Raw genomic sequence first — 26,840 nt, 5'->3', positions numbered from 1 at the left:
CGCAGTTAGGAGACCCGGGTTCGCTTCCTGGGTCCTCCCTGCATGGAGTTTGCATGTTCTCCCCATGTCTGCGTGGGTTTCCTCTGGGTGCTCCGGTTTCCTCCCACAGTCCAAAGACATGCCGGTCAGGTGGATTGGCGATTCTAAATTAGCCCTTGTGTGTGCTTGGTGTGTGGGTCAGCGGGTTGGAAAATGGATGGATGGATGGATTATTTAAATTCATCACTAATAATAACCTGATTTTTGCAAATGCTAAAACATGTACTTGAGGACACCTAGTGGACATTAAAGGCAAGTGTTTTGAAGAAGTAAACTAGGCAGCAATAGGTGCTTCAGCAGTCTGGGTCTATTTACAAAGTGATGTAGTTAAAGTGGACACCGGAACACCTTTTCAAAACCAAATGAATGATATATGAGAAGAACCTTTAGCTCCTCAGTCTAGCTGGATAGGCTGAATTCTTTTTACTTACTTATAACATTTCACTAATTTGTTATTGCAGATAATTTCAGACCTGGAGTCATGGAATGATGAGTTGTCCCAACAGATGAATGACTTTGACACTGAAGATCTCACTCTGGCAGAACAGAGACTTCAGCACCATGCAGATAAAGCCCTGACAATGAATAATCTAACCTTTGATGTCATCCATCAAGGGCAGGAACTGCTACAGTATGTAAATGAAGTGCAGGCATCAGGTATGCACTGCTATTTAAGCTATTAATATTTTAATATATTCTTCAAAGCTGAGCTATGCAAGTTTATTGCCAGAAATTAGATGCAATAATCAACTGAAAGGTGTGAAATCATTCTATCAAATATTTGTAACTTCACAGTTTTTGATATACAGAGTGGTCCAGATTTAATTATGCAGGTATATATCGTCTGGATGACTTTGATTTATGCGGGGGCAATTCCAGTTCGGTGCGAAGACAATTCTTCATGTCGTCAGTTCGCACACTTCTCGATGGTCTGGGATTTTTTGGGTCGTTGATTGAAATTTCTGCTGTTTGTTCAAACGAAGTGCTCATGGGAAAACAAATTTAAGTAACACTTCGTTAAGTACACTTGGAATAAAGTACCAGTTTGGCTGTAAGAGATCATAGGTTTTAGTACGCTCTGGAAGAAATATGTAGTATTCTTTAGAAATGGAAGGAACTCTGTTTTTAAATTCTGTTAGTCTTAGGGCCAGTTTAAACTTTATGCTCAGAATGTTTATGCACACGCATCATGGATGCCATATGTTCCCAGTGTTCATTTGATGAGTCCTCTGAGCATGTCCTCACAAATTAATGTAACACATAAGCGAGTTGTATAACCACCAAAAAATTGGGGGACGCACTGTGTTCAAATTGGAACATGACGTCAGAGTCTCTGCGACAACAAGCCTCTTTGCGGATCCTACAGGATCAATGTGTGTTCTTCGATGTTTGATGAATGGTTTAATGAGGTGAAGCAAGATGCTGGCATGTATTTGTGGTGCTTTTCAAGCATCGCATATTCCCCAACGTAATGACACCGTACCATCACATACCGTCTGTGCCATTTTTTTTTTTTTTAAACCTTCACAATAGCATCAGAATGTACAGAAGCATATTTGAGCTACAGAGAAAAAAAATTAGGAGCACAGGTCTATTTTTTGATTAAAGTGGAAATCTCGTAGTTTATTTTGTCATTAAAGTAGACTTTCGTAAATGTCATCTTAAAACAGACCTAGTTTGTAATCACTATGTGCTTCTAGGGGAGCAACACAGAACACATTAAATTTATGATATTCTAGCACTCTGCACATTTAGAATCCTTAGATTTATACTTGTTATCATGCTCGTGATGAGATGCATTAATGTATGTATATTACATTCCACAGATGAATAGTTAACTTCTTCATTTAAATAATGAATACTGTTAATAATTACACTTTTGGGGGGCAGCACAGTGGCGGAACTGTAGTGCTGCCGCCTCACACAGAGACATGTCCCTGGCATTCCCTACTTGGAGTTTGCATGTTTTCCTGGTGGGTTTTTACACTTGCTCTGGTTTCCTTCTGAGGACATGCAGGTTTGAGATTTGGTGATGCTAAAGTAATGCTAGTGTATGTGTGTGCTTGCATTCACTTTGCAATAAGCTGATGCCCAGTCCAGGGATTGTTTCTGCCTTGCACCCAGAGCTTACTGGAATAGGTGTGTCCTTAGATTGATGGATGTAATTATTAAACATCCATCCTTTTCAGAGATATTTTGACAAGGTGTCCTGAATTTAATGGATGTTTTGGGCAATTCACAGTACAGCGAAGCTGAACGTTGTTTTCTCACCGTGTGATATCTTGCACTGCAACCCGGTGGAATCCTCCAGATTTACTTAAAGTACGTGTTCAAGTATAAAACCGTACACTCCTTGCATAGCAGTAGCACCTGCAGGCATCGTGTGAAGTATAAACTTGGCCTTAGATGACCTCTAAAGATACCTCCACTGAGGCTTTTCAGCAGGTTGCTGTCCAGGTAGAGGTTGACCAGTTTGATGAATCCCTGAAAGGTTTCCACCTCAATCCGTTGGATCCCCAGACTCCAATGAATTTTTTAACAGTAATTATGGGGACAGATTTTCAGCATATTACAAGCACATTGTTTAGAAAATACAAAGTTAATAAAATGCAGAAATCTGAAATGCTAATGGGAATTTGTAAACCATAAATGACTTAACACACAAATAAAAAGACTATGCAGAAACAGTAGGCAAAATGCAAGACCCCTCAAAGCATATATGTGTCAATGACAGTAGATGTGCTAAGGTCAAAAACTGGTCGCTTTGTTAGAAGTGTGGCATTGTAACTTCTTCTGAAACAGTGCATTTCTGCCTATAGATGGAGATGCTGAGTTTATTTTTAGTTTTACAAAATACAAGAATAAATTAAGAATTTTATTCTGTTTGACTTTTTACAATACATATTTAAATTATACATTAATATCAGATTCGACTAGTAGATTAATGTAATGTAGATATGAAAAGAAAAAGCAAAATCAAAGTAAATCTTGAAAGTGTCAATTTTTTTATTATTAAACTTGTAGATAACTAATTGTACTGACACAGTTATTGTCACAGGTCAGGGGTCCTCAATCCCAGTCCTGGAGAGCCGCAGTGGCTGCAGGTTTTTGTTCCGACCTGGTTGCTTAATTAGAAAGCAATTCTTGCCAATAAAGCACTAACAAGCTATGAAATTAAATTAACTCTGCTATGTCAGGTCATTCTCATATCCTAGATTTTCTTTCCCTTTCTATCATGCAAATGATTTGAAGGCTAAAATGGACGAGTGATTCTCAGTCCTTCACTTTTTTCTCTTCATTCTCTTCACATTTTTCTTCCAAGTATTTAATTAAGCCCAATAGTGCAGATAAATACACACAGGTGTAAATGTAAATAAGCTAAATGGAGAAATGCTGCTCTCTCTTGTCATTTGCATGTTATTGATAATAAGGAGCAATTAAAATAGCCGTTTAAGACAAAATTAAGCAATAAGGGCTCAAAATCACTAAAGTGAAGCAGAAGTGTTACTTTAGCAATAAGTGCTTTTTATTAAGCAGCTGGGTTGGAGCAAAAACCTGCAGCCACTGCGGCTCTCCAGGACCGTGATTGAGGACCCCTGTCAAAGGTAATTGATTAAATAAATTGATATCTGTGCGCAATAACAAAAGAAGCAAGGCCCAATTACAAATCTTAGTTCAGCATAACTATGTTTAGTCAATGAAGTAATGTTTAGATCAGTTTATATTTGGTATGTTACACAAATTAACTGAACAACATTCATTTAAGTATACACACTAAAGTCCTTTAGTTTATGTATTGTATGCAAGCCGTGTATGTGTGTGCAAATCAGGTAAACTTCTGGAGGCTGCCAAACATTCTAAGATTAAAAAGAAATAAATAAAACAGATATGGCAGGTCCTGGATATAGGCAAGGTACATTACCATTACTGTTAATTTAAATTCAGTGATTAAACAAGAAACTCTGTATTGCTTTGTTTGCTGACTGTTCACATGACTTTTCAGTTCTGTTAAGGGGCATCTCAAATTTTATAGCAATATAGCATGTTATTATACTTCATGATGCAGTGTGCAGAACTGCAAAAGAGCCTTATTTTGCAAGAATCTTTTCCTAAATCACCAGCCGAAAGATGGAAGCTAGGTCATTTTGTATTTTTAACCAATGCAACAAATTATTTAAATGTAAATTTGATACCACTTAAATGTATATATGACCCTGATTTAGATGGTTTTGCAGATGATTCAGTGTCAACAAAATGTATTTAAATTTGGCAGAATTTATATTTAACTGGATATTTAGCGAAGAGATTGTAATGTAAGTAAATGTGGAGTTTTGAGCATAAAATGGAAAAATGTGTCTATTTATACATCAGGGATTCTGAAGGTGGAAAATGTACTGTCTTCAGTGAGGGGATGTAGTGGATTCAATTAAACATAATAAGTTAGGCTAATAAATTGGTGGGTCATAAAGCAGTCAAATGGACATTTTTCATTGAGTCTGTGACAATTGCTGGCTGTAGCTTTTTTCAGTTTTGCGATGTGTATTGTGTGTGTTCAGTGCAGTACAGTTTTTGACAAACATGTTGTAATAGGTCTTATGATTTGCAGTGCTAATTAAAATACATTTGCTGTATTTTTAGAATGACATTGATGATATACTGTATGTGTATTTTTTCATTGTTTTGAATCCTAGGCGTGGAGCTTCTTTGTGACAGAGATGTTGACATGGCAACTCGTGTCCAGGATTTGCTGGAATTCCTTCATGAGAAACAGCAAGAGCTGGATGTAGCAGCAGAGCAGCATAGACGACATCTGGAGCAGTGTGTACAACTGCGCCATCTACAGGCTGAAGTTAAACAGGTAAATTATTGTTTTTAAACTGTTCTTTAAAAAAATTGCTTAGTGTAATTAATAATTAATGCATTCATTTTATGCCAAGCTTTAATGTCAACAAATTATAGCAGTAATATAGCAGTGTGTATAGCAATATACACACCTTCTATCCATTTGTTGATGTGATTTTCTGATTAAGAAGATTTTTTTAGGATAGATAGTTTTGTACTTAATATGTAATGTTGTATAAACTGGTAATTCCGTTTAGATAAACAAGGATTTACCAGTGTACTTAAACTAACAAGTTAACTAATATTAAATAGCCATATCTTTAGGCGCAGTGTCTTTTGGCATTGGTGAGTGAACTGGAAAAGTTCACATCTGACTTGTCGACCTCTTGTTTAAATTTCTCTTTTTTTTATCCATTACTTTTTTAATAGTTAAAACAATTAATAAAACAAGGTGCGTATTCATTGTTGCATTACACTCATCATCAATGAAATTACGATGGCATTACATTTTAAACACATTTTTATATGTGAACAATTTTGTTTGTTTGCATAGTTCATCCACCAATTCATATGTCCAACCTGACTGTTCAGTTTAGGTTAGGTTTGAGGGGTGTCAGTGCATATAATGGCAGTTCTGGGCACAAGACAAGAAAACAACACCGGATGCGGTGCCTGTTTATTATAAGATTCACCCACACTCACTCATTGGGTTGTTAATTAGCTCAAACACACACACACACACACACACACACGCATGTTTTTAGAACCCCTTAACACAGCATGAGATCATTCAAACTGAACACAGGAAGTGCCAGTGTCATTGTATAAGCCCAGGGCTCTCCAACCTTCTCCTCACCTTGTCCTCTGTGAAGAAGAGTCTGTGACATGGTGGGAGAAGTGTCACCTATATTCTTGAACATTTGAATCAAAAGTGTAGAAGATGAGAGTGTTGAGAAATTAAATAGAACAGAGCTGCAATTTGGTGCAAGGACTGCAAAGCTTAAGGAGAACTTGGGGAACATGCAGTGGTAAGAGCAGTAAGAGTTGGGATTATGGTAGAGAAAAAAAAGTATTAGTATGCTTACTTTGAATTAATATTGAACATCTCGCTCTACTCCATGCCTCATCAATGCTTAATTGGGCCTAACATCAAGAAAGCACCTTTGTTTTTCTTTGGTTGTCCTGAAAATGAATTTATTAATGCTGTACTCATTAGTGATAGGTTTTGTTTCTATTTCTGTTAGCTTTTTACAGATTTTTCTTTTAAGTTTTAATATATATATTTTCACCTACTTTGAAGTAGTAGTTTTTCTTTATCATTGAGTTTCCAGATCTTAATTTAATTATTTCTATTATTACATTGAATAAATATTTTAAAAATAAATTGTAAAAGATGTAATTTTATTGTACTTTTATTGATTTGTACAGGTTTTGGGGTGGATTCGAAATGGAGAGTCAATGTTGAATGCTGGGCTTATCACTGCCAGCTCTCTCCAAGAAGCTGAACAACTGCAGAGAGAGCATGAACAGTTCCAGCATGCCATTGAGGTATGTGAAGTTCTGCTTGTATTAACTTTATTTACTGTCTTTATAAAAGTGTTATGCAAATAATTGCAAATTTTAATGTATTCTACTATGTTTAGCTGTTAATTCTCAATTGATACTTCGAGATACAGCTATTGTTCATCCTTCATGTTTTTGTTTTTAATCTACATTTTCCACAGAAACTAGAAAAGTGAATTTAACTCTTAGTTATTCAAATCATTTAATATATTTGTATGTATATATACAGTGGGGCAAAAATGTATTTGGTCAGCCACCAATTGTGCAAGTTCTCCCACTTAAAAAGATGAGAGAAGCCTGTAATTTTCATCATAGGTATACCTCATCTATGAGAGACAAAATGAGGAAAAAAAATCCAGAAAATCACATTGTCTTTTTTTATTGAAGAATGTATTTGCAAATTATGGTGGAAAAAAAGTATTTGGTCAATAACAAAAATTCATCTCAATACTTTGTTATATACCCTTTGTTGGCAATGACAGAGGTCAAACGGTTTCTGTAAGTCTTCACAAGGTTTTCACACACTGTTGCTGGTATTTTGGCCCATTCCTCCATTCAGATCTCCTCTAGAGCAGTGATGTTTTGGGGCTGTTGCTGGGCAACACAGACTTTCAACTCCCTCCAGAGATTTTCTACGGGGTTGAGATCTGGAGACTGGCTAGGCCACTCCAGGACCTTGAAATGCTTCATACGAAGCCACTCCTTCGTTACCTGGGCGGTGTGTTTGGATCATTGTCATGCTGAAAGACCCTGCCACATTTCATCTTCAGTGCCCTTGCTGATGGAAGGAGGTTTTCACTCAAAATCTGATGATACATGGCCCCAATCATTCTTTCCTTTACACAGATCAGTCATCCTGGTCCCTTTGCAGAAAAACAGCCCCAAAGCATGATGTTTCCACCCCCATGCTTTACATTAGGTATGGTGTTCTTTGGATGCAACTCAGCATTCTTTCTTCTCCAAACACGACGAGTAGAGTTTTTACCAAAAAGTTCTATTTTGGTTTCATCTGACTATATGCCATTCTTCCAATCCTCTTCTGGATCATCCAAATGCTCTGTAGCAAACTTCAGACGGGCCTACACATGTACTGGCTTAAGCAGGGGGACACATCTGGCACTGCAGGATTTGAGTCCCTGGCGGCGTAGTGTGTTACTGATGGTAGCCTTTGTTACTTTGGTCCCAGCTCTCTGCAGGTCATTCACTAGGTCCCCCCGTGTGGTTCTGAGATTTTTGCTCACCGTTCTTGTGATCATTTTGACCCCACGGGGTGAGATCTTGCATGGAGCCCCAGATCGAGGGAGATTATCAGTGGTCTTGTATGTCTTCCATTTTCTAATAATTGCTCCCACAGTTGATTTCTTCACATCAAGCTGCTTACCTATTGCAGATTCAGTCTTCCCAGGCTGGTGCAGGTCTACAATTTTGTTTCTGGTGTCCTTTGACAGCTCTTTGGTCTTGGCCATAGTGGAGTTTGGAGTGTGACTGTTTGAGGTTGTGGACAGGTGTCTTATATTAATAACGAGTTCAAACAGGTGCCATTAATACAGGTAACGAGTGGAGGACAGAGGAGCCTCTTACAGAAGAAGTTACAGGTCTGTGAGAGCCAGAAATCTTGCTTGTTTCCACCATAATTTGCAAATAAATCCTTTAAAAATCAGACAATGTGATTTTCTGGATTTTTTTTCCCCTCATTTTGTCTGTCATAGTTGAGGTATACCTTTGATGGAAATTACAGGCCCCTCTCATCTTTTTAAGTGGGAGAACTTGTACAATTGGTGGCTGACTAAATACTTTTTTGCCCCGCTGTATATACAAAAAGATGAGCATTTGTATGGTACTTATATAAATGTTGTTCATCTCAAGGCACTTTTCAGTGCAACAAGATGGCATAATACAATTTAAAGTAATTTAAATAGAATGAGACAAATCAAAAGAAAGAAATTTAAAAAATGGAAAGAGCTTTCATATGTTCAAATTAAGTTTTGAAAAAATAAATGATTGAAGAGAATTTACAGCGGAGAAGAGTGAAAAACAAAAGCTTGAAATCAACATCAGTGTTATAGGCAAAGTCAATTGAAAACAGTTACTTTACAGTCAGTTTAATCATGAAACTGCAATGTCCAGTATTGTACTGTGAGTGGGTTTATAAACATGTGAAACTGGGTCAAAAATTTGATGCAATGGTATGTTACACTCTTTTTCAGCCTATAATATTTATTGAAAATGGTAGTCTTTGCTAGATTTTATTTAATTCAGGATTTTGATTGATTGATTTTTAATTATTAATTTCTGATTTCTGTTTTGAAATGTGAATGAATTTTTCTTTGTAGATTTTTTGGGTTATACTAGTAGTACAACATTAACCAGGTTTAGCTGAAACGAATAAGGAGATGTTAGACAGACATGGCCACAAGTATGGAAAAAGATAAATGCATCATTAATCTACTATCAAAAAAATATCGGCTGTAATTAAACAGAGCAGTTGGCAAACAGACTAAGTGAACACTCAATGATAATTGATTAATATGTTTTATATGGTGAAACAGTTCTTGATCGATGCACACATGTACTGAATATTAGATTTTGTTACCAAACATGGTATTGTTTTATTTTTTATTTTGGCTTGTTTCTAAACTGTTTTTTGCTTTTAAACTACATAGATATTTTGAGTAGATTTACAGTCAAGTCTTAAAAATCTGAAAAATCACATAGGGAACTCTTGTTATGGACATTTGAAATCTGAACAGATTTGAATTATAAAACCTTTCTTTACAATATCCTGTATTTTCAACAAGGAAACATTTTTCTCTTTACAGCTTTTTTAAATGTTTCTCAAAACAGTCATTTGTTGTTTATCTGATCAGGAGTCTGTCAGAATTGGTTTAATTCAATTAAATGTGAAGCATTCATAACTTTCAAGTTCATGAGCTCAAAAGAGTCTCCTCATGGAATGTCATTCCCAAGGCTCCCATTCATTGATGTTCCAAATGTGTATGACCATAAAAAACAATGTGGCCATGAAATTCTGAATCATGCTTATTGTACCATATCATATTCTTGACACTTGCATTTAGCACTTTCCACTGTGTGCTATTCATATTAAGATTCTATTTAATTCTAAGCAACAGTAATTTATAAATACCAAGAAGTCTTTATTATGTACATTGTCTTGCAAAAGTATTCAGACTCTTGACTGGTTCTCTAATAACATTGAATGATAAATCTCAATTAAAGTTTTGTTCTTTGTGACTGATTTACAACCTCAGTTCCAAAAAAGTAGGGATACTGTGTAAAAAGGTAAATAAAAACAATGCAATGATTTGCAAATCTCATAAGCCTATATTCTATTCACAATAGAACATAGAAAACATGTAAAATGTTTAAACAGAGAAGTTGTACTATTTTAAGAAAGTAATTAGGTAATTTTGAATTTGATGGCAGCAACACATATCAAAAAAAGTTGGGACAAGGGCCATGTTTACCACTGTGTGGCATCCCATGCTGTTGTAATAGATGTAGTATGTGTTTTAGCATTGTTTGTTTTCTAGTATGCAAGGATTTCCCTGAAAAAACATCTGAATGGGAGCATATGTTGCTCTAAAGCCTATATATACTTTTGAGCATTGATGGTGTCTTTCCAGATGTGCATGCTGCTAATTCCATAGGCACTAATGCACCTCCGTATGATCAGCAATGCAGGCTTTTAAACTGAGCACTGATAATAAGCTTGATGGCTGTTCTACTTTTAAGTCCAGAGTGCATGGCATCCATGCTTTCCAAAAAGAATTTTAAATTTTGATTCATCTGACCACAGAGCAGTTTTACACTTTACCTCAGTCCTTTTTAAAACTAGAATCCCTGAATCTTACGATTTTTTTTTTTTGTGTCCATGACCACCTTAAATTTTCCTGACATATACCAAGAAGCTCCTAGCTCCTTATGGCTGTGCTAATAGCCTGCTTTAGCTCGCTTTTGCTTTGCAAACGTGTGGTTTGGCAGAATGCAGCCTTGCACACCAACCTCACTTCCCACTTAGTCAGATGAAGGCATCCCTGCTGCAATTCTCACAGTCTGTTGAAGTGTTCATGTGCTGATGCTTTTGTAATGAATTATATAGGTAATGAAATACCATGATTTGAAATATGTACATTTCACATGTGTTTTGTGTCTACAACGATCTGTGTAAATAAAGAAGGCAAAGTCTTTTACCGACTGGTAGTCTGCTTAAGCAACATGTTAGTTGAGCAATTTTGTTTTCATTGGTTTTATTCTTGAGTAAAAGCATACTTGTTTTGTTACACTTTTTGTGAAGTTTTTATTTTGTAAAAGTGTTTTTCAGGAAAATTTAAGGAGGTCAGGGACAATGAAAAAATCGTAAGCTTCCAGGATTCTACTGTTAAATGAGCTTTGACCCTTTTAAGACACATATGGCATCTTCCTTCCATGATGGTGCTTTAACCAACATTTGTGGATAGCATGGAGAACTGTGTTCACAGACAAATGATTTCTGGAAGTGTTCCTAAACCCATGCAGTGATTTCCATGACAGAATCAGGCCTGTTTGTAATGCAGTGCCGTTTGAGGGCCCGAAGATCACAGGCATCCAATACTGATGTTGCGTACTGTCACCTACATACAGATTTCTCCAGATTCTTGCAATCTTTTGATGGTATTATGTACTGTATGTAATGAGATATTCTTCGCAATTTTATGTTGAGGAACATTATTCTAAAATTGTTCCGTAATTTGTGGACGTTTTTTTACAGATTGTTAAACCTTTGCCTATTTTTACTTTTGAGAGAGACTTCTTCCCTAAGATGCTCTTTTTATACCCAGTTGTGTTGGTGACATGTTGCCAATTACCCTTAGCTGCACAACATTCCTCCAGCTGTTTCTTTTTAGAAACATTTACTTTACCAGCCTTTTGTTGCCCCGTTCCAAATTTCTGAGACCTGCTCCTGCCATATATAATATTTTTCATGAAATAGTAAAATATCTCAATTTCAACATTTGATATATTTTCTGTGTTCCATTGTGAGTAAAATATGGGTTTATGAGATTTGCAAATGATTGCATTCTTTTTTTATTTACATTTTACACGGCGTCCCAACTTTTTTGGAATTGGGGGTTGTATTTCAGAGCACTACAGCTTTTAGCTTTTGTTTGACGTTACGTTGCTTAATGTTAGAGATTGAGAGCAGGGTTTGACTTGTCCACTGTTGGATATAATACTTTTTTTGTTCCTGATCCAGTCCAAGGTTACTTTGGCCTTGTGTTTGGGATTTTTTGGGCAGAAAGATGAACATTGACCCAAGCCTTACTCTTTTAGCAGGTTCAAACATGTTTTCTTATAGTATTTGTAGACAGTGTGGTATAGTGGTTAAGAGTTTGGACTTCAAACCGTAAGGTTGTGGGTTCAAATCCAGTGTGGAACGAGCCCCGGACACAGACAGACGGACAACGGTTTTGCACCCAACACACTCATTTATTTACAAACTATTTACAATTATTTTAGTGCACAACCCAGTGCCTCCTGCACTGATCCCCCCCAAAGTCTAGGCCGTACAGTCTCTAGTGCCTTCCTCCTGGCCGCCTCCACTCCTCTCTCCAACTCCATCCTCTTCCACCCAACTCTCGCTCCTGAATGAATGGAGGCAGCCCCTTATATAGCAGCCCGGATGGGCTCCAGCTGCTTCCTGGCAGCCCTCCACGGACACACCCCCGTGTGGCGGAAGTGCCGGCTGCGGACCTGGAAGCCCTCCGGGTGTCCCCAGTCTTCTTCCCCTCAGCACTTCCTGGTGTGGCGGAAGTGCTGAGGTCCAGGGTTGTTCAGGCACCGGGAGGCCCACTGGCGGTGGCCGCGGGCCCCTACAGGATTGGGCTTCCAAGCCCTCTACCCGTGGCCCCCAAAACAACCAGGATGGTCGCCCCCTCGTGGTCTGGAAGAGGCACAAGCCCTCCTCCAGTCCTCCTGGGCGTCCTGGCTGGGTACCACCCCCAGCCGCCCGACACACCAGCTGCTGACACCGTATGACCATGAGCATCCATGAACACTTCACCTCCCTATGCTCCAGTTGGAAAGACTAAAGCAATGTAACCATTTGTGTCTCAAATATTGTAAGTTGCCTTGAATAAAAGCGTCAGTCAAACAAGTAAACGTAAACCTGCCTGCAAATGCCACATGTTCTTGTAATTTTTATTAGATTCCTCTTTACCTAGTTATTAAAAGTAGCCATGCTAAGAGTAGTAGGCAATATTTTATTTACACCACACATTTCTTTAAGCTTTGGTTAAAAAGCTTCAACTTTGTCTTGTCTGCGCACAAAATCTTTTCCACATCTCACAGGTGGGTCACTCCCTTGTTTTTTGGGGGATTGGTGGGTTGGAAGAGAATGCTATTTGCATTAACAAGCAGGTAGTAAAGTGGTCGCTGAAAGTTAGTGGAATGTATTTAGAGGATATCAAAGTAAGCTTGGTATTTTCGGCTTTTAAGGTAGAAGAGTCGATTATACTTTAGAAACTTTAGTACTGTAGTCGTATTGAGTATGAACAAAACCCATCAGCTTTATGTAATTCTACTAGTAATACTTAAGGAAGTTCAAGACGTACATTAACTAGTATTATCATTCCAGAAATTGTCATTTAGAAGAAGCAGCTGAAATCTTGCCTCCATCCACAAAGAATGGAGGTTTAATGGGGCTCAGTAATTAGAGATCAATAAGCCTTACTTTTTCCTATTGCAAAATAATAATCTAAACTTGAAACTCAGCACTAATTTCTTGTTGCATTTTTACATCTGTAATTTTACTGATGTAGAATTAAAGTAATAATTTTTCTTGGAACATTTGATATGTGCTGGCACATGGTCAACTGTTCAAGCTTTAGAAAATCATTGTAAATTATAAATACATTGTTTTCTAAAGCAATGCACAGTTAAAGTTAGACATTTGAAGAGCTTTTGCATAAAGCAAGCATTAGGGTAGCTATCATATTTTATTTTATAATTGCATTATAACTTTCAGAAATGTCATATTTCAAGTTTTACTCTGCAGAGATTGTATTTTCTTGTTTCTCAAAAGATGTAGTGAAGCAAGCAATTTGATTCTTTATTGACACCTTTAATCCAGTCACTCTGAGCTACATTATATCTTTATTTTTACCTGTAATATATACTGTATAATCAGATTTTTGGTCTTTTAGTAATGTAAATAATTTGTAATTTATATTAGTCTTTTTTTATAATTTATGTTGTTTTTAGTAATGTAAATTATTTTAGATTTATATTAGTCTTTTTTTTTATAATTCATGTTGTTTTTAGTGTATGTTTCTTTAACTTGTTACTTTTTTAATGGCTGATCTTGGCTTCCAAATTTTATAATGCATTTTTAATTTTTAATATTCACTTTGCCTTTTCAAATCTTTTTTCCCTTCAGAAAACCCATCAGAGTGCTCTGCAGGTGCAGCAGAAAGCGGAAGCCATGCTTCAGGCAAATCACTATGATATGGACATGATCAGAGATTGTGCTGAAAAAGTTGCCTCTCATTGGCAACAGCTCATGTTAAAGATGGAGGATCGTCTCAAACTAGTCAATGCCTCAGTTGCCTTCTACAAGACATCAGAACAGGTAAGGATTTACCATAGACTTTCTTTTTTTATTATAAAGTGGTTAATTAACCACAGCATCATAATCAAATTTGCAACATAAGGTGCAGTTTCTTAAATATATGTTTATTGATTCTTCATACAGTATATTGTGTATATAGCTAGATGCCAACAAAAATTTAAAGCAGGCTTATCTTTTAAATTTTATGGTGATTTTGTAATTTATAGGAAACTGTGCCAGCAATTGGATGGTTGCCGGATTGCAATCTGTAAACGCCCGAATTAACTCTACTCTGTTAGGCCATTGAGCAAGGCCCTTAACTTGCAGTTGCTTTGTCCTGGTTATGATGTTAACCTGTATCCAGCCCTGCAAGCAGGTCCTCCAACTTGCAGGGAGAACTCCAGGGCAATACTGCCACTGTTACCACATCAACATGTTCAAATGAATTTTCAGTAGATTGCAAAAAATATGTACTTTATAATCTGTTCTGATGAAACTTGAATACTATATGAGTTAAGGTGTTTTTGAAAGTATACATTTTTGTTCTACTTTTAAAGCTGCAAATATAAATCTGTTGTATTGTATACAGGAACAAATAATGCCATGTTAAAGACAGCAGTATTACAGATCTTTCATATTCACACACTGTGGATTAGTGTGTTGGGAACTGGACTGTAACACAAAGCTCCAAATTCAGTCTTTAACTGACACACTGTGTACCCCTGATTAACCAACACGAGTTTACATTACAGAAAGGAGGTATAAATAATTGTACCTTTTTTGTCCATTACTGCATAATACCTCAACTCAGTAAACATAATGGGACACATAGTTTGTCGTAATTACAATATTGTTTATGTACTTAATAAATACTCTAGTCCTGGAATTATTATGGATTTATAAATGCACCATTAAACTGCTTCTTCATTTCGTATATAATGTGATATCCCAAATGTTTTCTTAGCACTGAATTTTTTGTATTTATAATGTTTGCTAAGATAACATAAAAAGCTGTTTAACTAATCATGTTTTCTGTTTGTTTAGGTGTGCAGTGTATTGGAAAGTTTGGAGCAAGAGTATAAACGAGAGGAAGATTGGTGTGGAGGGGCTGACAAACTGGGCCCTAACTCTGAGTCTGACCATGTTACACCAATGATCAGTAAGCACCTTGAACAAAAGGAAGCCTTCCTTAAAGTAAGTTTCTTTGGCCAAAAATATCACTCTTTTCAGAATTAGCCCTTGGAAGAATCTGCTCTAAGAGGTTCTGCAACTTTTTTCCATTCCCTGCTCATTCCAGTAGCTTCCAGGTATTACTGAATTAACATGTTAGGTCTTCTTGCTACTAGTTTTGAGATGATCAGATTTGGCTTAATTCTCCTATGTTACCTTTTGAACTCCAGCACATTTCTGCAATTCTGTCTCTAGTCCCGAGGTGTCAGCAGAACCGAGACGTCAGCAAGTGCGCTTGTTCTTACCACCATCTTTTTTTTTATAACTGGCCCCTAATAAATACAATTGAAGTTCAAATCATTAATCATTGGTAATAAGCAGTGTCATATTTGAAATGAGACACAAGAATTGCATCTTTAAAAGTAAGTTAATGGAGAGGAAAAATGGATAGTTTTCTACTCGTTTTTGAATGTTTTTCTAATTAATATAAATGATAAAGTCTTATTTGAGATAAACTCACACATCCATGAATGTATCAGTTTTGTAAAAATGACAGACACTGAGGCATGTCTCCTGTGTGCTGCTGGCCTGTGCTTGGATCCAAAAGCATGAAAACATTTGCTTAAAACTGTGTGTAGTTTAAAATCCTCTTGTAACCAGCAAACTTGACATTGGTGCAGAAGTTTTCTTTGCTTGTAATATACACATTTCTATTAAAGTACTCCTGATAACATGTTTAAAAGCTTTGTATAATGTCTGATTTAAATCTTTTTTAGGCTTGTACTTTGGCCAGAAGGAATGCTGATGTGTTCTTGAAGTACCTTCACAGAAACAGTGTGAATATGCCTGGAATGTTAACTCATGTCAAAGCACCTGAGCAACAAGTTAAAAGTATGTATATGACCAAATGCATTATTCAACTTGTATTGACACATACCTCTGTAATAATTCTAAGCTATGTTATGGTGTATTAAAATGTCTTCCTTATTGTATAATTTGCTTAAACACTCAGCTTGTGCAGTTTTAATTTGCATCATTGGCTAAAGAGACAGGTTTTACTTTGGGGCTATTTTCATTATGGAGATATCAGTTTTTTATTCATATTTATCTCATTTCAAACCTGCTCAGTCAGCTTTTAAGGTTCCACAGAATTTGTTGCCTACCATTGTAAGCACAAAGCAGTTTCCCCTATTCTCTCTCACATATGTCGACATACACAGCCATGCCAGAATATTATCTTGATTATTGACAGTAATATATTTACATAAATATATACAGTTTGTAAATGGTTTGTGTGTTATAATTGATTTACCAAAAAGATCTACATGTATATACAGAGTGTGTGTGTGTATGTGTGTGTGTGTATATATATATATATATATATATATATATATATAATACACACACACACACACACGGTGGTACCTTGGTATATGTCTTCTTTGGAATAAGACCAACTTGGTATATGTCCTGTTTGGATGCGAAAAATTTTGCTTGGTATACAACCTTTGTTTGGAATATGACTCGCTTGCTAGAACACCACGCGCTACCCTTGTTTATCTCGAGACTAACTCACGACTGCCCACAAGCGTCAGTACGCCAGTTGCTAGCATTCAGTGAGCAACCCACCCTATAACTCTCAGTGAATTTTCACGTGATTTTGTGTTTTTTCGCATACATTTGAAAAGTATGAAGGTGGCATGCATATCCGGGACTTGGCTGCTGCATACCATATACCAAGAACGGCGGTATCTACAATTGTGAATAACAAAAACATTATTAAAAAGTAAACTGAGATTAAATTTTCATTTATTTCATCTAATTGCTTTTGTATTTATGTATTTTAGTATTAAGCAGTGTTTAAATTATTTTATACAACCCCATCAATGTACAATATGCCAATGACAACAGGATGTTTTTTCATGGGAACAGATTAATCATTTTCCCTTTATTTCCTATGGGAAAAATTTGTTTGGTATAAGTCCAAGGATCTGGAATGGATTAAGGATGTATACCAAGGTACCTATGTGTGTGTGTGTGTGTGTGTATGTATGTATATATATATATATATTATATATATTATATATTATATATTATATATATATATATTATATATATATTATATATTATATATATATTATATATTCATAGCATTCGTAGTCTGAGTCCTGATCTGATTGTATGTGTGGTTACCTACCAGGTAATGCATGTGATTGGTCTTTCAGTCCGCAAACATCCGCCACGAGCCTTCTCAGTTGTGAGAAGCAGATCATAGAATATTACATAGTTTACTGTCAAATAATGCAAAGAGTATCCGACACGTGTTTCACCCTTATTTGGGCTCATCAGGCATACACAGTCCACTGCATCCCTCGCAGGGATCGAACCTCAGATGTCACCGTCAGAGGCAGAGCCTCTTTCAATGCGTCACGGCATATATATATATATATATATAAATATATATATATATATATATATATATATATATATATATATATATATATATATATATATATATATATATATATATATATATATATATACACACATACACACACAATGGGATGCAAAAGTTTGGGCAACCTTGTTAATAGTCATTATTTTCCTGTATAAATCGTTGGTTGTTACGATAAAAATGTCAGTTAAATATATCATATAGGAGACACACACAGTGATATTTGAGAAGTGAAATGAAGTTTATTGGATTTACAGAAAGTGTGCAATAATTGTTCAAACAAAATCAGGCAGGTGCATAAATTTGGGCACCACAAAAAGAAATGAAATCAATATTTAGTAGATCCGCCTTTTGCAGAAATTACAGCCTCTAAACGCTTCCTGTAGGTTCCAATGAGAGTCTGGATTGTGGTTGAAGGTATTTTGGACCATTCCTCTTTACAAAACATCTCTAGTTCATTCAGGTTTGATGGCTCCCAGCATGGACAGCTCTCTTTAACTCACACCACAGATTTTCAATTATATTCAGGTCTGGGGACTGAGATGGCCATTCCAGAACGTTGTACTTGTTCCTCAGCATGAATGCCTTAGTGGATTTTGAGCAGTGTTTGGTCGTTGTCTTGTTGAAAGATCCAGCCCGCGCAGCTTCAGCTTTGTCACTGATTCCTGGACATTGGTCTCCAGAATCTGCTGATACTGAGTGGAATCCATGCGTCCATCAACTTTGACAAGATTCCCAGTCACTGCACTGGCCACACAGCCCCACAGCATGATGGAACCACCACCATATTTTACTGTAGGTAGCAGGTGTTTTTCTTGGAATGCTGTGTTCTTTTTCCTCCATGCATAACGCCTTGTTATGCCCAAATAACTCAATTTTAGTTTCATCAGTCCACAGCACCTTATTCCAAAATGAAGCTGGCTTGTCCAAATGTGCTTGAGCATACCTCAAGTGGCTCTGGTTTGTGCTGTGGGCGAGAAAAGCTTCCTCTGCATCACTCTCGCATACAGCATCTCCTTGTGTAAAGTCGCGAATGGTGGAACGATGCACAGTGACTCCATCTGCTGCAAGATGATGTTGTAGGTCTTTGGTGCTGGTCTGTGGGTTGACTCTGACTGTTCTCACCATTCGTCGCTTCTGTCTATCCAAATCTTTCTTGGTCTGCCACTTGAGCCTTAACTTGAACTGAGCCTGTGGTCTTCCATTTCCTCAATATGTTCCTAACTGTGGAAACAGACAGCTTAAATCTCTGGGACAGCTTTCTGTATCCTTCCCTAAACCATGATGGTGAACAATCTTTGTCTTCAGGTCATTTGAGAGTTGTTTTGTGACCCCATGTTGCTACTCTTCAGAGAAAATTAAAGGAGGAGGAAACTTACAATTGACCCCTTAAATACTCGGATTCACCTGTGTATGTAGGTCAGGGGTCACTGAGCTTACCAAGCCAATTTGAGTTCCAATAATTAGTTCTAAAAGTTTTGGAATCAATAAAATGACAACGGTGCCCAAATTTATGCACCTGCCTGATTTTGTTTGAACAATTATTGCACACTTTCTGTAAATCCAATAAACTTCATTTCACTTCTCAAATATCACTGTGTGTGTCTCCTATATGATATATTTAACTGACATTTTTATCGTAACAACCAACGATTTATACAGGAAAATAATGACTATTAACAAGGTTGCCCAAACTTTTGCATCCCACTGTATATATATATATATATATATATATATATATATATATATATATATATATATATATATATATATATATATATATATATATATATATAAATTTATTATGTCACCTGTATGTGAATTAATAATTTGTTTTAGCAAGACTCTACAAGAAAGTGTTTCTTTGTTTGTCTAGATATGCCATGTGTTAACTGATGTTAGATGATTTGCAGTTTTTTTATTAGGGTTTACAATATTTTTATTGTTATTGTCTATCGATCCACCACCCATTTTTATTAGAAACCACTTAATCTACATACACAGTAGCGGTTGTCCAACTTGGCAGCATTGAATGTTAAGGCTAGAATCAAGTTCACTCATATTAGGTACACACGTACATTTCTTTGGGTTGTGGGAGGAAAGCCAGAGTTGAAGATAATACAGACTTGAAATCTGCATATTGTCAACAAAGACAATGTCTGGCCTGGGTTTGAGTCCAAGATGTGTTTTTAAAAATTAAGTAGATCTAACCTTACTGTGATGTGATCTGACTTTTTGTGTATTTTGCAGACATCTTAAATGAGCTGTTGCAAAGAGAGAATCGTGTACTGCACTTCTGGACCATGAGGAAAAGGCGTCTAGACCAGTGTCAACAGTATGTTGTATTTGAACGCAGTGCTAAGCAGGTTGGTGTCAGGGAGTTTGTGCCATATTTACCTGACTAGGACCATGATTAAGTATAATGAATATATGAAATCTGAAAGGCTTTTCATGGAAAATTGCATTATTTAAAGTAAATATTGATTTCCTATATAGTTATAGTTTCTAAACAATGAACATTTTACATTGCTTCATGGCTATTCAAGTGAAATACAGTTTGTTAAAAAAGATGTAATGAAGTAATTTAATTTTGACAAGCTTGTTTGCGGTGGATTCCTTTTTTGTTTGAAGATTTTTGTTTGTTCATTTCAACTTCTGATCTGTTTTAACTTTTGTAGTTATTAGTATGTTCCATACTAGAGTTATATGTTAATCGTAAATTGAATCAAAATTGTGATTAGACATGTATAAACAAAAGACCTGTGTGTGTATTGCGCAGTCCGTTCTGCTCATGCTCAGCCATAACCACTAGATGGCGCATGCATGCACTTCTTACTATGAAAAACCTATGTGCAGCAACAATGTGCAAATGAAACACCTCAGTTTCATCAGTTATGAAATATACAGTATATTCTGGGCAAAAAAATTGGAGTCTTTTTTAAATTCTTAAGCCCATCATTTCAAGTGATTTAAAAGATTATACATTAAACTGTAACATAAGGTTTATCTCTAATTTTTTTTTCTTGAATAAATATATTTTAGATGTGTTTACCTTTGCATGTTGTATCTGTTTCTAGGCTTTGGAGTGGATCCATGACACCGGAGAGTTTTATTTATCCACTCACACCTCTACAGGTTCTAGTATACATCACACGCAAGAGCTTCTCAAAGAGCATGAAGAATTTCAGATAACTGCAAAGGTAATAAAGTTAGTGTTCTACATGTAGCATCTCAAAATGTTTTGGATCAGTTTTGGTGGTCAGGAATATTTTTTTGAGATTTCAGAATTTTTAGAATTTATTCAGTATCATCTATTTATGTCTTGTGTTTGAAGTGCCTCATTTGCACAGCATAATCATAACTTATGTTGGTGCACGTTTTGGTTTTTGTTTCTGAAAAAAGAAATATAGGACAGCACTTTGAGTAGTGAGGAAAGCGCTATATGCATCATCATCATCTTCGGTGTAGTAAGCCAGCAAAAACCTGCATTTTCCCAACTTTACACTTACATAATTAGCTTTATGCTTAAACTGTTATACCAGAATGAATATGCAGCCTAATTAACCTAATACATAATGCAGTGGAACCTCGAGATACAAGTTTAATTCGTTCCAGCACTGAGCTCGTATATCGAATTTCTCATATCTAGAACAAACTTCCCCATTGAAAATAATGGAAATCCAGTTAATCCGTTCCGCACCCCCAAAAATATCAACATAAAAATCAATTTTCCTAACAAATAACACTGATAAATAATATATACAAGTGGAACCTCGGAATGTTTTGCAAGACGAGCTAAATTTTTTAATTAATTTTTGACTTGATTAAACGAGCAATGTCTTGCAATACAAGTAGTATAGATACACTTTGTCTGCTGAGCGTCATGTGATCATAACTGAGCTGATGGTTCTTCTCTCTCGTGTGCGTCTCTCTCTCCTTATCTCTCTCGCTCGCGCACGCGTATCTCTCTCGCTCGTGCACGCGTCTCTCTCTCGCTCGTGCACGCGTCTCTCTCGCTCGTGCACGCGTCTCTCGCCTCGTGCGCTTCTCTCTCTCTCGCTCGCACGCTCTCTCTCTCGCTCGTGCACGTGTCTCTCTCTCCCTCTCTCGTTATCTCTCTTGCTCGCGTGTGCCTCTCTCTCCCTCTCTCTCTCTCTCTTGAGGGCAATCGTCTCCTATTCTCTGTCTGCATGTCTGCGATATTTTTGGATACGCTTATACGGCTAACTGCTACAGCGAAACAATGAAATCACAAGCGCACAAACGCGTAGATCCTCACGCTAAGGGAGAACAAGGAACACTGAGTGAGCTGATGGGCTGGCAGCGTCAGCTTGGGTGAATCCCTGAGTTGAGGCGGATCGGGAAACGCGTCACGCATACCCACAGCCTGGCTCGTGGCTCTTTACGCGAGCCAATGCTCGTATTTAGATCCGAATTTTTCGCTCATACTTTCCTCTTATCTAGAATTTCTTGTATACAGAGGTGATCGTATCTCGAGGTTCCACTGTATATCTATTAAACTTCTGTACACACCAACCCCTTTGTGAAATGACAATTTTATGTGCCTGTCATTATAATAAATTGCCATCAATGCCGACTTCAGTATATTGACACTATATTACATTACAGTTCAGCGTCTGCAGTACGTATTTTTAAAACCATCCTTGATGAATGGAAATTTGCAAAACACCAATTTGGGAATCTGTAAAATAGGATCTATCGCTAAACCACTTTGTAGGCTTTTATGTTTTTTCAACAATTTTAGTTTACTGGTGGCCCTCCTGCTTCACACAAGTTCTATTCTTTCTGTCATTTATACCCCAGTTATGCATCTTGGCCAGCTGCTGACAGAGCCGCTCACCTGTGACTGAGCTTACTGTGCAACAGCACGCAATGCCAGTTACATTCATAGACGCACATGCATGAAAGCACAAAGTAATTGAAAATGGTGAAAAAGTCTACGGTGTGCAATACCATCCCTTATTGTTATTTGTGGCAACTACATATTCATCCAGGTGAAAACTAGCTTGTTTCATCCATAAGTTAAAAAATGGAAGTTGCTAGATTAAAATTAATTGAACCTCAGTTGAAGAAAAAAAAATTGGGGTTTTATGTGTTTGGTCATATCTGTGAAATTACTCTCTGTAACTTGAGATCCACCTGTCCTTAATTGTTTGAAATGGAGTTAAATTCTCACCTGTCAGCATGTAATTTATTGGCGCAGAAGAAAGTATAAGTGCTGCTTTATTATAGCTGATAGAGTAAAAATTGTGCAACATTTAGTTGGGGTGCAAAGGTGCCCCTGGATATTAATTGAATTTGGCACAAATTAAATTAAGTGTTCCAAATACAGTTCACTAAAATGTTTTTTATCACAAGTTCCATTGATGCAGAAATATCATAGATACATATTGCGTATTGTAATGCACTCCTCATCGGGATACCCAACAAGAGCCTTCTAAAGCTCCAACAAATTCAAAATAGTGCTGCAATGATCCTGATGACGGTGCGGAAATATGAACACATTTCTCCAATCCTTCGGTCACTTCATTGGCTCCCTATCCACCTCCGTATTGAATACAAACTTTGTCTGCTTACTCACCAGTGTATCCATGGAAATGGTCCACAATATCTTAAGGAACTCCTTATGTTACAATCCACTACAAGAAACCTCCATTTTGCAAATACCTACCGCCTTCGCCCTTCTATGACCAAACTTCGTACAATGGGTGACCGAGCCTTTGTAGTGGCTGCTGCAAGGCTCTGGAATGCCCTACCAGAGAGCCTGAGAACACAGAAGCTAAAGACTTTTCTATTTAGGAAAGCATATTGACAAGAATGCTACTAATTATTGTTGTTTTATCTGTTTTTAACTTGTTTTGCCTTTGTTTAAACTTTTTATGTAGCACTTTGAGATTTGTTACAAATGTAAAGTGCCCTATAAACAAAATGCATTATTATTATTATATACATTCAGTGATTTTATAGTACACAGTATTTCAGGGTAGTATTGAAAAGACCGATCACTAGTATAACAATAAACAATATAAATATTGGAGATATACACTGTGTGCACAATTATTAGGCAAGTGAGTATTTTGACCATATCATCATTTTTAATGCGTATATTCCAACTCCAAGCTGTATTAACTTGAATGTTTATTGGATTTAAGCACGTCAGGTGATGTGTATTTGTGTAATGAGGGAGGGTGTGGCCTAAGGAGATCAACACCCTATATCAAGGTGTGCAGAATTATTAGGCAGCTAGTTTTCCTCAGGCAAAATGGACCAAAAAAGAGATTTAACTGACTCTGAAAAGTCAAAAATTGTAAAAAGTCTTTCAGAGGGATGCAGCACTTTTGGAATTGCTAAGATATTGGTGTGTGATCACAGAACCATCAAACATTTTGTTGCAAATAGTCAACAGGGTCGCAAGAAACGTGTTGAGAACAAAAGACGCAAATTAGCTGCCAAAGATTTGAGAAGAATCAAATGTGAAGCTACCAGGAACCCATTATCCTCCAGTACTTTCATATTCCAGAGCTGCAACCTACCTGGAGTGCCCAGAAGTACAAGGTGTTCAGTGCTCAAAGACATGGCCAAGGTAAGGAGGGCTGAAACCCAACCACCACTGAACAAGAAACATAAGTTGAAACGTCAAAACTGGGCCAAGAAATATCTGAAGACAGATTTTTGTCAAAGGTTTTATGGACCGATGAGATGAGAGTGACTCTTGATGGACCAGATGGATGGACCTGTGGATCAGTAATGGGCACAGAGCTCCACTCCAACGTGGAGGTGGGGTACTGGTATGAGCTGGTATTTTTAAAGATGAGCTAGTTGGACCTTTTGCATTGAAGATGAACTCAAAATCAACTCCCAAACCTACTGCCAGTTTTTCGAAGACACTTTCTTCAAACAGTGATACAGGAAAAAGACCATGATTTTTATGCAGGCCAATGCTCCATCACTTGCATCGAAGTTCTCCACTGCATGGCCAGCCAGTAAAGGCCTTAAAGATGAAGGAATAATGACATGGCCCCCCTTCCTCATCTGACCTAAACCCTATCGAGAACTTGTGGGCACTTCTTAAACGCTAGATTTATGGGGGAGAAAAACAATACACCTCTCTGAAGAGTGTCTGGGAGGCTGTAGTCACTGCTCCACAAAAGCTGATCGTCAACAGATCAAGAAACTGACAGACTCCATGAATGGAAAGGCTTATGACTGTTATTGGAAAGAAGGGTGGCTATATTGGTCATTGATTGACTGATTTATTTTTTTTGAAATGTCAGAGATGTTTATTTGTAAATTTTGAGGTGTTTGTTTATTATTCTCACTATAACAGATGAAAATAAACAAGTGAGATGGGAAAATTTTCATTTTTCCTTTAGTTGCATAATAAATCTGCACACTAATAGTTGCCTAATAATTGTCCGCACATATGTATTCCCCTGATGATGTTCACACTCACATTTCCGTTGTGAAACATTCAGGTTTCAGGTTTATTAACATTTTGGATTGACTGATAGCACTGTGTTTGTTCCATATTAAAATTAATCCTCAAAAATACAACTTGCCTAATAATTCTGCACTCCCTGTATATTTACATCCATATAGCATAATTATAAACAGATAATGATTTCTGCCTTTATGAAAAATTTTTTTTTACTGGTATTGGTATTTTAATACTGGCATAGATCTTGCTGAATAATATAACAGTTACATTGTCATTTAAAGTTTTTCCAGTAATTTACTTTCAAAAATCTCTCTCCCACCCCACACCCCAACAATATTTGTTAACAGCAAACCAAAGAACGTGTAAAATTGTTGATACAGCTGGCTGATGGATTTTGTGACAAAGGGCATGCCCACGCAACTGAAATAAAGAAATGGGTAACAGCAGTGGATAAAAGGTACAGAGACTTTTCCCTTCGTATGGATAAGTACCGAACATCACTGGAAAAAGCCCTTGGAATTTCATCAGATTCAAACAAATCGGTATGTTTACATGTGCAAGGTGCTCAGTAGCTAGTCTCGGTATGAAATGTGTTCTTAATGACTTTGTGCTATATTACAGAGCAAAGATCTACAGCTAGACATCATTCCCGCTAGTGCACCGGGTTCAGAAGTTAAGCTACGGGATGCTGCCCATGAGCTTAATGAAGAAAAGAGAAAGTCTGCCCGCAGGAAGGAGTATGCATACCTTAGCTCTTTCTCTTTTGATGCACTGTTTTTCACATAAAAGATATTAGTAGAATAATAGTTATAAATGAATACACAACACTCTGAATTCCAGTAGTTTTTATTCTGTTCTAAGGTTTAGAACATTTTATTGTTATGGAAAAATGTCATTGTGTACAGAATAATGAAATACAACACACGTTACTTGTGATCTAGAAACAGTATTGTAATATTTCCAATCAGTAAATGTTACTAAATGTGATAAATCCTTTTAAATGCTAATATTTAATTATTAATTTTTTCGTTTAGATTCATAATGGCTGAGCTTATTCAAACAGAGAAGGCTTATGTGAGAGACCTTAGAGAGTGCATGGATGTAAGTATGCTTACGATGATGAGCCAATTTCTGTTTTGTTTGCTCTTAGAGAGCATGCTGAAACAACTAAATGACTTATAATTACGTTGCAGGGAATTTGTGTTCTATGTAAAAAATGTTTCTGTTAAGTTTTATTATTTGTATACAGTGTGGTGAGTCATAACTACAATTTGCTGAACTCTTTCCAGTAGTTGCTTTTTCAGATGAAATAAAGCCAAAAATAGATGAAATGGATGTTACACACATTCGGTTTTTTGAAAAGTTTATACCACACTTTTTAACTGTAATTTTGCATACTACAGGATCTTACTTTATTAGTATAAATAACTTGAACAAGATTCCTTTGGGCCACATAAACTTGGCTTGTATTTTGTACTGGTTGCTTCACTGTTTACTCCACAGCACCTACTCAAGTTCTTGTGGCTTTGTGGAGCAGCAGAATGAGGCCTTATGATAAATCAAGTTTCAGGCCCTTTTTTCATAAAGATATATTTAATTATAATGTGTGCTTGGTAACATGTTGTGCCCTGTTGTACTTCTTAAAAGGAGAAATGAACATTTCTATCAGTTGTCTTGTAAAGCCCCTTTATAATTATGATTTCAAG

General features: G+C 36.7%; 1 protein-coding gene across 4 annotated transcripts in view; it reads left to right on the top strand.

Moving 5' to 3' along the window:
* Window positions 1–26,840, top strand: part of LOC120515459 (triple functional domain protein) — a 322,795-nt gene that overhangs the window by 184,198 nt on the left and 111,757 nt on the right. For all 4 annotated transcript variants that reach the window (XM_039736493.1, XM_039736492.1, XM_039736495.1 and 1 more), the window contains exons 15-25: window positions 501–696; window positions 4,731–4,897; window positions 6,310–6,429; window positions 13,880–14,071; window positions 15,095–15,244; window positions 15,997–16,111; window positions 19,926–20,041; window positions 20,753–20,875; window positions 25,482–25,676; window positions 25,756–25,871; window positions 26,169–26,235. In XM_039736493.1, coding sequence (XP_039592427.1) covers window positions 501–696; window positions 4,731–4,897; window positions 6,310–6,429; window positions 13,880–14,071; window positions 15,095–15,244; window positions 15,997–16,111; window positions 19,926–20,041; window positions 20,753–20,875; window positions 25,482–25,676; window positions 25,756–25,871; window positions 26,169–26,235 — 1,557 coding nt within the window. The remainder of the gene's footprint in view (window positions 1–500; window positions 697–4,730; window positions 4,898–6,309; window positions 6,430–13,879; window positions 14,072–15,094; window positions 15,245–15,996; window positions 16,112–19,925; window positions 20,042–20,752; window positions 20,876–25,481; window positions 25,677–25,755; window positions 25,872–26,168; window positions 26,236–26,840) is intronic.

The sequence above is a fragment of the Polypterus senegalus genome, chromosome 15 (genome assembly GCF_016835505.1).
Source record: "Polypterus senegalus isolate Bchr_013 chromosome 15, ASM1683550v1, whole genome shotgun sequence".
In the NCBI taxonomy this organism is placed as follows: domain Eukaryota; kingdom Metazoa; phylum Chordata; class Cladistia; order Polypteriformes; family Polypteridae; genus Polypterus; species Polypterus senegalus.
The sequence above is the reverse complement of the archived record's forward strand: the minus strand, read 5'-3'. Positions and strand labels throughout refer to the sequence as shown.